We start from the raw sequence: 11603 nt of genomic DNA on the forward strand, positions 1-11603 counted from the left end.
GGTTCCGTATCGACATACTCATAGGGGATTGTACCGTTTTGTTGTGGTTTTGTACCGTATGGATGTACTCGTACGGTATTGTACCGTTTTGTTGTGGTATGGTACCGTATGAACGTACTCATATGGTATTGTACCTTTTGGTGTTGTTTAGTTCCTTACGGACTTCCTTGTACGGTATTGTACCATTTTGCTGTGGTTTGGTACCGTATGGATCTACTAGTATGGTATTGTACTGTTTTGGTATTGTTTGGTACCGTTTGGAGGTACTCGTAAGGTATTGCACCGTTTTTGTGTGGTATGGTGCCGTACGAAGGGACTCGTAGGGTATTGTACTGTTTTGGTAAGGTTTTGTACCGTATGGAGGTACTCGTACGGTATGGTACCATTTTGGTGAGGTTCGGTAAAGTATGGATGTACTCATACGGTATTGTACCGTTTTGGTGTGTTTGGAACCGTATGGATGTACCGTACGGATGTATTCATACGGTATTGTATCGTTTTGGTGTGGTATGGTACCGTATGGAAGTACTCATACGGTATTGTACCATTTCGGTGTGGTGTAGTTCCCTATGGACGTACTCGAACGGTATTGTACCGTTTTGCTGTGGCTTGGTACCGTATGGATCAACTAGTACGGTATTGCACCGTTTTGGTGTGGTATGGTACCGTATGTATGTACTTGTACGGTATTGTTCCGTTTTGGTGTGGTTTGGTACCGTATATATGTACTTGTACGGTACTGTACCAATTTGGTTTTCTTTGGTACCGTATGGAGGTACTCGTTCGGTATTGTACCGTTTTGGTGTGGTTTTGTACTGTATGGAGGTACTCATACAGGATTATGTACCGTTTTGGTGTGGTTTGGTACAGTATGGATGTACTCGTACTGTATTTTACCGTTTTGGTGTGTTTGGATTTGTATGGATGTACTTGTACCATATTGTACCGTTTTGGTGTGGTTTGGTACCGTATGGCGGAACTCGTACGGTATTGTACCGTTTTGGTATGGTATGGTTCCGTATCGACGTACTCGTATGGGATTGTACCGTTTTGGTGTGATTTTGAACCGTATGGATGTACTCGTACGGTATTGTACCGTTTTGTTGTGGTATGGCACCATATGGACGTACTCATAGGGTATTGTACTGTTTGGTGTTGTTTAGTTCCCTACGGATTTCCTAGTACGGTATTGTACCATTTTGCTGTGGTTTGGTACCGTATGGATCTACTAGTATGGTATTGTACTATTTTGGTGTTGTTTGGTATCGTATGAAGGTACTCGTATGGTATTGCACCGTTTTTGTGTGGTATGGTACCGTATGGATGTACTCGTACGGTACCGTTCCGTTTTGGTGTGGTTTTGTACCCTATGGATGTACTCGTACGGTGTTGTAGCGTTTTCATGTGCTTTTGTACCGTATGGGTCTACTAGTACGGCATTTTACCGTTTCGGTGTGGCCTGGTACCGTATGGACGTACTCGTACGGTATTGTACCATTTTGGTGTGGTATGGTACCCTATCGATGTACTCGTACGGTACTGTTCCTTTTTGGTGTGGTTTGGTACCCTATGGATGTACTCGTACGGTATTGTACCGTTTTCGTGTGGTTTTGTACCGTATGGATCTACTAGTACGGTATTTTTTCGTTTTGGTGTGGTTTGGTACCGTATGTATGTACTCGTACGGTATTGTACCATTTTCGTGTGGTTTGGTACCGTATGGAGGTTCTCGTACGGTATTGTACCGTTTTGGTATGGTACGGTTCGTATCGACGTACTCGTACGGTATTGTACTGTTTTGGTGTGGTTTGGTACCGTATGGGTGAACTCGTACGGTATTGTACGTTTCGGTGTGGTATGCTACCGTATGGAGGTACTCGTACGGTATTACACCATTTTGGTGCGGTATGGTACCGTATGGAGGTACTCGTACGGTATTGTACCATTTTGGTAATGTTTTGTACCGTATGGAGGTACTCGTACGGTATTAGACCATTTTTGTGTGGTTTGGAAAAGTATGGATGTACTCATACGGTATTGTACTGTTTTGGTGTGTTTGGAACCGTATGGATGTACTCGTACGGTATTGTACCATTTTTGTGTGGTTTGGTACCATATGGAGGTACTAGTACGGTATTGAACCGTTTTGGTGTGGTTTGGTACCAAATGGATGTACTCGTATGGTATTGTACGGTTTTGGTGCGGTTTGGTACCGTATGGAGGTACTCGTATGGTATTGCACCGTTTTGGTGTGGTTTGGTACCGTGTGGGTGTACTCGTACGGTATTGTACCGTTTTGGTGTGGTATGCTACCGTACGGACGAACTCGTACGGTACTGTACCGTTTTGTTGTGGTTTGGTACCGTATGGATGTACTCGTACGATATTTTACTATTTTGGTATGGTATGGTTCCGTATCGACGCACTCGTACGGTATTGTATAGTTTTGGTATGGTTTTGTACCGTATGGATGTACTCGTACGGTATTGAACCGTTTTGGTGTGGTTTGGTACCGTATGCAGGTACTCGTACGGTATTGTACCGTTTTTGTATGGTATGGTTCTGTATCGACGTAATCGTACGGTATTGCACCGTTTTGGTGTGGTTCGGTACCGTATGGAAGTACTCGCACTTTATTGTACCGTTTTGGTGTGGTATGGTACGGTATGGACGTACTCGTACTGTATTGTACCGTTTTGATGTGGTATAGTTCCCTATGGACTTCCTCGCACAATATTGTACCATTTTTGCAGTGGTTTGGAACCGTATGGAGGTACTCGTACGGTATTTTACGTTTTGGAGTGGTTTGGTACCCTATAGAGGTACTCGTACGGTATTGCACCGTTTTAGTGTGGTTTGGTACCGTTTGCAAGGACTCGTACGGTATTGCACCGTTTAGGTATGGTTTGGTACCGTATCGATGTACTTGTACGGTATTGTACTATTTTTGTGTGTTTGGAACCGTATGGATGTGCTCGTACAGTATTGTATCATTTTTGTGTGGTGTGGTACTGTATGGAGGTACTCGTACGGTATTGTACCATTTTGGTTTGGTATGGTTCCGTATCGACGTACTCGTACGGTATTGTACTGTTTCGGTGTGGTTTTGTACCGTATGGAGGTACTGGTACGGTATTGAACCGTTTTGGTGTGGTTTGGTACCAAACGGATGTACTCGTATGGTATTGCACCTTTTTGGTGCGGTTTGGTACCGTATGGAGGTACTAGTACGGTATTGCACCGTTTTGGTGTGGTTTGATACCGTATGGGTGTACTCGTACGGCATTGTGCCGTTTTGGTGTGGTTTGGTACGGTATGGATCTACTAGTACGGTATTTTACCGTTTTGGGGTGGTTTGGTACTGTGTGGAGGTACTCGTACGGTATTACACTGTTTTGGTATGGTTTGGTACCGTCTCGATGTACTCGTACAGTATTGAACCATTTTAGTGTGTTAGGAACCATATCGATGTACTCGTACAGTATTGTACCATTTTGGTGTGGTTTGGTATCGTATGGAGGTACTCGTACGGTATTTTACCGTGTTGGTATGGTATGGTTCCGTATCGACGTACTCGTACGGTATTGTACCGGTTTGGTACCAAATGGTTGTACTCGTACGGTATTGTACCGTTTTGGTGTGGTTTGGTACCGTATGGAGGTACTCGTGCAGTATTGTACCGTTTTGCTATGGTTTGGTGCCGTATGGATCTACTAGTATGATGTTGCACCGTTTTGGTGTTGTTTGGTACCATATGGAGGTACTCGTAGGGTATTGCACCGTTTCGGTGTGGTATGATACCATATGAAGGGACCCGTATGGTATTGTACCGTTTTGGTAAGGTTTTGTACCTTATGGAGGTACTTGTGCGGTATGTTACCATTTTGGTGTGGTTTGGTAAAGTATGGATGTACTCGTACGGTATTTGTTCCGTTTTGGTGTGTTTGGAACCGTATGGATGTACCGTATGGATGTACTCATACTGTATTGTACCGTTTTGGAATGGTATGGTATGGTACCGTATGGAAGTACTCGTACGGTATTGTACCATTTTTGTGTGGTATAGTTCCCTATGGACTTACTCTTACGGTATTGTACCGTTTTGCTGTGGTTTGGTATCGTATGGATCAACTAGTATGGTATTGTACCGTTTTGGTGTTATTTGGTACCGTATAGAGGTACTCGTACGGTATTGCACCGTTTTGGTGTGGTATGGTAACATATGGATGTGCTCGTACGGTATTGTACCGTTTCGATGGGGTATGGTACCGTACGGAAGTACTCGCACGGTATTGTACCATTTTGGTGTGGTTTTGTAACGTATGGATGTACTTGTACGGTATTGAACCGTTTTGGTGTGGTTTGGTACCAAATGGATGTACTCGTACGGTATTGTACCGTTTTGGTGCGGTTTGTTACCGTATGGAGGTACTCGAACGATATTGCACCGTTTTGGTGTGGTTTGGTACCGTATGGGTGTACTCGTACGGTATTGTACCCTTTTGGTGTGGTATGGTACGTTATGGACGTACTCGTACGGTACTGTACCGTTTTGTTGTGGTTTGTAACCGTATGGATGTACTCGTACGGTATTGTACCGTTTTCGTGTGGTTTGGTACCGTATGGATCTACTAGTACGGTATTTAACCGTTTTGGGGTGGTTTGGTACCGTGTGGTGGCACTCGTACGGTATTACACCGTTTTGGTATGGTATTGTACCGTTTGTTGTGTTTGGATCCATATGGAGTACTCGTACGGTATTGTACCGTTTTGGTATGGTAGGGTTCCGGATCGACGTAGTCGTACGGTAGTGTACCATTTTGGTGAGGTTTTGTACCGTACGGATGTACTCATACGGTATTGTACTGTTTTGGTGTGGTTTGGTACAGAATGGATGTACTCGTACGGTATTGTACCGTTTTGGTGTGGTTTGGTACCGTATGGGGGTACTTGTGCGGTATTGTACCGTTTTGGTGTGGTTTTGAACCGTATGGACGTACTCGTACGATATTGAACCGTTTTGGTGTTGTTTGGTACCGTATGCTTGTACTGGTAATATATTGTACCGTTTCTGTGTGGTTTGGTGCCAAATGGATGTACTCGTACGGTATTGTACCGTTTCGGTGTGGTTTGGTACCGTATGGAGGTACTCGTACGGTATTGCACCGTTTTGGCGTGGTTTGGCACCGTATGGGTGTACTCGTACGGTATTGTACCATTTTGGTGGGGTATGGTACCGCATGGAAGTACTCGTACGGTATTGTACCGTTTTGGTGTGGTTTGGTACCGTATGGATGTACTCGTACGATATTGTACCATTTTCATGTTGTTTGGTACAGCATGGATCTACTAGCACGGTATTTTTCCGTTTTGGGGTGGTTTGGTACCGTGTGGAGGTACTCGTACGGTATTGCACCGTTTTGGTATGGTTTGGTACCGTATCGATGTACTTATACGGTATTGTACCATTTTTTTGTGTTTGGAACCGTATGGATGTGCTCGTACAGTATTGTTTCATTTTGGTGTGGTTTGGTACTGTATGGAGGTACTCGTACGGTATTGTACCATTTTGGTATGGTATGGTTCCGTATCGACGTACTCGTACGGTATTGTACCGTTTTGGTGTGGTTTGGTACGTATGGAGGTGCTGGTACGTTATTGTACCGTTTTGGAGTGGTTTGGTTCCGAATGGATGTAGTGGTACGGTATTATACCGTTTTGGTGTGGTTTGGTACTGTCTGGAGGTACTCGTACGGTATTGCACCGTTTTGGTGTGGTTTGGCACCATTTGGGTGTACTCGTATGGTATTGTACCGTTTTGGTGTGGTATGGTACCGTATGGATATACTCGTACCGTATTGTACCGTTTTGGTGTGGTTTGGTACCGTATGGAGGTACTCGTACGGTATTGTACCATTTTGGTATGGAATAGTTCCGTATCGACGTACTCGTACGGTATTGTACTATTTTGGTGTGGTTTTGTACCGTATGGATGCACTCGTACGATATTGTACCATTTTATTGTGGTATGGTACCGTATGGACGTACTCGTGCGGTATTGTACCGTTTTGGTGTGGTATAGTTGCCTATGGATTTCCTCGTACGGTAATGAACCGTTTTGCGATGGTTTGGTGCCGTATGGATCTACTAGTATGGTGTTGCACCGTTTTGGTGTTTTTTGGTACCATATGGAGGTACTCGTAGGGTATTGCACCGTTTTGGTGTGTTATGATACCATATGAAGGGACTCGTACGGTATTATACCGTTTTGGTAAGGTTTTGTACCGTATGGAGGAACTCGTACGGTATTAGGCCATTTTCGTGTGGTTTGATAAAGTATGGATGTACTCATACGGTATTGTACCGTTTTGGTGTGTTTAGAAACGTATGGATGTACTCGTACAGTATTGTACCGTTTTTGTGTGGTTTGGTACCGTATCGAGGTACTCGTACGGTATTGTACCATTTTGGTATGGTATGGTTCCGTATTGAAGTACTCGTACGGTATTGTACCGTTTTGGTGTGGTTTGGTACCAAATGGATGTACTCGTACGGTATTGTACCGTTTTGGTGCGGTTTGGTACCGTCTGGAGGTACTCGTACGGTATTGCACCGTTTTGGTGTGGTTTGGTACCGTATGGGTGTACTCGTACGGTATTGTACCGTTTTGGTGTGGTATGGTATTGTACTGACGTACTCGTACGGTACTGTACCGTTTTGTTGTGGTTTGGTACCGTAAGGATGTACGGGTTCGGTATTGTATCGTTTTCGTGTGGTTTGGTACCCTATGGATCTACTAGTACAGTATTTTACCGTTCTGGGGTGGTTTCGTACCGTGTGGAGGTACTCGTACGGTATTACACCGTTTTGGTATGGTTTGGTACCGTATCGATGTACTCGTACGGTATTGTACCGTTTTGGTGTGTTTGGAACCGTATGGATTTCCTCGTACAGTATTGTACCGTCTTGGTGTGGTTTGGTACCTTATGGAGGGACTCGTACAGTATTATACCGTTTTGGTATGGTATGGTTCCGTATCGACGTATTCATACGGTATTGTACCGTTTTGGTTTTGTTTTGTACCGTATGGATGTACTCGTACGGTATTGTACCGTTTTCGTGTGGTTTGGTACCAAATGGATGTACTCATACGGTATTGTACCGTTTTTGTGCGGTTTGGAACCGTATGGAGGTACTCAGACGATATTGCATCGTTTTGGTGTGGTTTGGTACCGTATGGGTGTTCTCATACGGTATTTTACCATTTTGGTGTGGTGTGGTACCGTATGGACGTACTCGTACGGTACTGTACCGTTTTGGGGTGGTTTGGTACCGTGTGGAGGTACTCGTACGGTATTACACCATTTTGGTATGGTTTGGTACCGTATCGATGTACTCGTACGGTATTGTTCCGTTTTGGTGTGTTTGGAACCATATGGATGTACTCGTACAGTATTGTACCGTTTTGGTGTGGTTTGGTATCGTATGGAGGTACTCGTAAGGTATTGTACCGTTTTGGTGTGGTTTTGTACCGTATGGATGTACTCATACGGTATTGTACCATTTTGGTGTGGTTTGGTACCAAATGGATGTACTCGTACGGTATTGTACCATTTTGGTGTGGTTTGAAACCGTATGGAAGTACTCGTACGGTGATGCCCCGTTTTGGTGTGGTTTGGTACCGTATGGAGGTACTGGTAAGATATTGTACCGTTTTGGTGTGGTTTGGTACCAAATGGATGTACTCATACAGTATTGTACCTTTTCGTGTGGTTTGGTACCATATACTCGTACGGTATTGATACGTTTTGGTGTGGTTTGGCACCGTATGGGAGTACTCGTACGGTATTGTACCGTTTTGGTGTGGTATGGTACCGTATGGGCGTACTCGTACGGTATTGTACCGTTTTGGTGTGGTTTGGTACCGTATGGATGTACTCGTACGGTATTGTTCCGTTTTCGTGTGGTTTGGTACAATATGGATCTACTAGTATGGTATTTTACCGTTTTTGGGTGGTTTGGTACCGTGTGGAGGTACTCGTACGGTGTTGCACGATTTTTGTATGGTTTGGTACCGTATCGATGTACTTGTACGGTATTGTACCGTTTTTGTGTGTTTGGAACCGTATGGATGTGCTCGTACAGTATTGTTTCATTTTGGTGTAGTTTGGTACTGTATGGAGGTACTCGTATGGTATTGTACCATTTTGTTATGGTATGGTTCTGTATAGACGTACTCGTACGGTATTTTACCATTTTGGTGTGGTTTGGTACTGTATGGAGGTGCTGGTACGGTATTGTACCGTTTTGGAGTAGTTTGGTTCCAAATGGATGTACTCGTACGGTATTGCACCGTTTTGGTGTGGTATGGTACCGTATGGACGTACTCGTACGGTATTATACCATTTTGGTGTGGTATAGTTCCCTATGGACTTCCTCGCACGGTATTGTGCTGTTTTGCTGTGGTTTTGTACCGTATGGATCAACTAGTATGGTTTGACGTGTCACAGTAGACTGTATAATCTACACCTTGCTCGGGAATGATGAGTATTGGTGCACTGGTCAGCCTCTTTTTCAGTTCCTGGAAAGACTTTTCGCAGGCTTTATTTCAATCCAGCTTCATTCCTTTCTGAGTAAGCCTAGTCATTGGTTTGGCTAGGGTTGAGAAATCCTGTATGAATCTTCGGTAGTATCCAGCTAATCCTAGGAAACTCCTGATTTCGAATACCGAGGTTGGCTGTTTCCAATTCAGTACTGCTTCAACCTTACTTTCCTCCACTGCAATCCCGTCTTTGGATACTACGTGTCCCAAGAACTTAACCACTTCCAGCCAAAACTCGCATTTACTTGCCTTGGCATAGAGTTGGCTATCTCGGAGTACTTGTAATACTATCCATAGGTGTTTCTCATGCTCCTCCTTGTTGGCGGAGTATATCAAGATGTCATCAATGAACACCACTACGAACTTGTCTAAGTAGGGTTGGAAAATCTTGTTCATGAGACACATGAATACTGCCGGAGCGTTGGTTAGTCCGAACGACATTACCACAAACTCGTAGTGGCCGTATCTGGTGCGAAAGTCTGTTTTGGCAATGTCTTCCTCCCGGATCCGTAGCTGATGATAGCCTGATCGAAGATCGATTTTTGAAAAGCAGGTTGCTCCTCTTAATTGATCAAATAGGTCATCGATCCTAGGCAACGGATATCGGTTCTTGATTGTGACTTAGTTTAACTTCCTATAGTCAATACACAGTCGAAGTGTTCCCTCTTTCTTCTTTACGAACAATGCAGGCGCTCCCCATGGTGACGTACTTGGCTTGATAAATCCTTTGTCCAACAATTCCTGCAATTGGGTCTTGAGCTTTTTCAGTTCTGCAGGGGCCATACGGTATGGTGCCATTGAAATTGGTGTTGTTCCTGGTTGGAGCTCTATAGAGAAGTCTATCTCTCTTTGAGGTGGTAAGCCAGGAAGTTCTTCGGGAAATACATCGGCGTATTCGCACACGATGTGTGGTAATCCCAATTCCATTCTGTCGGTTTCGTCCATTTGGAGGCTAGCTAGCCATCCAAATAGCTGATTCTGCCACCTTGATCTTCCCGTCGTCGAACTCATGGTTTGTCTATCCCCCTTAAAACGGAAACGAGTCCCTTCTGGGGTATAAGCCGTCACTGTCTTCTGATGACAGTCTATGACTGCTCGGTGAGCTGATAGCCAGTCCATTCCTGGGATTACGTCGAAATCCGCCATGTCTATCACTCTGAGGTCGCAGGTCAGATGTAAGTTGGCTACTTCTAACTCGCACCCTCTACACACTAGACTGACAGTTATACTCCCCCCCAACGGTGATGTGACTTTCGTACTTGTACCTAGGGGTTCTGTTTCTAGTGCTAACGCAGTTAAGCAAGCAGAAGATATGAATGAATGTGATGCGCCAGAGTCAAACAAGGCTTGCACGCAGGTACTGTACAGTAATAGCGTACCTTGGATCACAGAGGGATCCTGCTCCTGCTCCTCAGTCTGTAGCGCAAAGATCCGCCCTCCAGTACCCTGCGGTGCTCCCATGGGCTACTTCCCTTTGTTCTGCCCATTCTGCAGCTGTGCTGGGCCTCCAGGGTTTGGTTTCACAAACCCCGCCTGTCCAGGTTGTTGAGCTCTCTAATTTCCAAAGCTCCCATTCCTTTCTCTCGGAGGCTGGGGGCATTCACGCTTGTAGTGGCCCATGGCTTGGCAGTTGAAGCATTGAACCGATGCTTTGTCTTGGCCGACTCTCTGCGGCTCACCACGCCCTAGTGCAGTAGCCCTCCAAGGTTGGTTGTTCTGAATCAGGGTAAAGGGCTTAGTAGGGTAGGGTCCACGGTTGTTGCTGGATGGTTGGGTTCGGATTGGTCCGCCAACGTTGCCTGTCGCCTTCCTCCATCGAGTCTTGAAGTCATTCTCCTCGCTTTCTAACCGAAGAGCACACTTCACGACATCAGCATAGGTGGGGAAAGCTTGAGCCACCACAGCTCTTCTAGCGGTGGTCAGCCCCCATTCGAACCTTCTTGCTTTCTTGTCCTCGGTTGCGATGGCAGTTTGGGCGTAACAGGATAGTTCCTCGAATTTGGCCGCGTACTGGGTAACGGTCATCGTTCCCTGTTTCAGATTTAGGAACTCTTGTTCCTTGGCCAGACGAAGGGGCGTGGGGAAGTACTTGTCAAGGAACAGAGCTTCAAACTCGGCAAACGTCATGGTGTCAACATCATGAGTTGCCTCCATCAGATCCCACCAGTATCGGGCTTCTCCCTTTAGCTGGTAGGTGGCCAAGGCCACACGGTCTCCATCCCTGGTGATCCCTAGGGTTCTGAGGATCATATTGACCTCATTGAGCCATGTCTCGGCTATGACAGGGTTGGTGTCTCCATGGAAAGTCGGGGGTCGTCGCTTGCAGAACTCGTTCATTGCTTGAGTTCTGTTCATTGGTCCGTCGTTATGATTTTGGTTTTGCCGGTTGGCGTTCAGGGCAGTTATGAACGCTTGCATGATCTAGGCTAGGTCGGGGTTGGCGTTTGAGGGTCCTCCGTTTTCGTGTCCTACTCCGTTGCGTGTGTTCACCATCTAAGAGTAAAAATTGAAAAAGGGAGTTTAGTCTACTTTAACATTTTTTTTTTTTGCAAAGGTATATCTAGTCAAGGTTAAAAGCAATTTATCACATAGTATGCAACGATACTCTTTTGCTAAAAACAACTTTTTCATAGATAAACAAAAGGTTACATTCAAGAGCATAGAGTTCTACTATAAAGCAAGTAGACTTAAGACAAGATTTCTCTAACACAAGATGAAACGATCCTACAAGGCTTCTACTACACGGCCTTACGGCTTACAAAGCTTTATTCTACTTCATGGCCTCGATTTCTAGGGTGGGCTGATTCCAAAGACTTCTCTCAGCCACATCTTGTAGCTCCTCTCAGCAGCGGTCTCCTCTCTAAGAAGACGCTCACGTTCTTGTGCGAGCAGTTCTTCCATGGTCGGGATGGTTGGTTCCTCCACTGGCTCTGGGTAGTACTGGGAGAGGTTCAGCATTGCAGCCTGCAATTCGGGATCAGATGTGAAGTAGTCGTATGGT

At 45.2% G+C, this 11603-nt stretch overlaps 1 protein-coding gene across 1 annotated transcript; it reads right to left on the reverse strand.

The window, feature by feature from the left end:
• Positions 1-10156: 10156 nt before the first annotated feature.
• On the reverse strand, positions 10157-10957 carry LOC131327678 (uncharacterized). The gene has a single exon (XM_058360823.1). It carries the CDS (start codon positions 10955-10957, stop codon positions 10157-10159), a length of 801 nt encoding a protein of 266 aa, XP_058216806.1.
• Positions 10958-11603: the final 646 nt, after the last annotated feature.

Source organism: Rhododendron vialii, chromosome 5a, assembly GCF_030253575.1.
Source record: "Rhododendron vialii isolate Sample 1 chromosome 5a, ASM3025357v1".
Classification (NCBI taxonomy): Eukaryota; Viridiplantae; Streptophyta; class Magnoliopsida; order Ericales; family Ericaceae; genus Rhododendron; species Rhododendron vialii.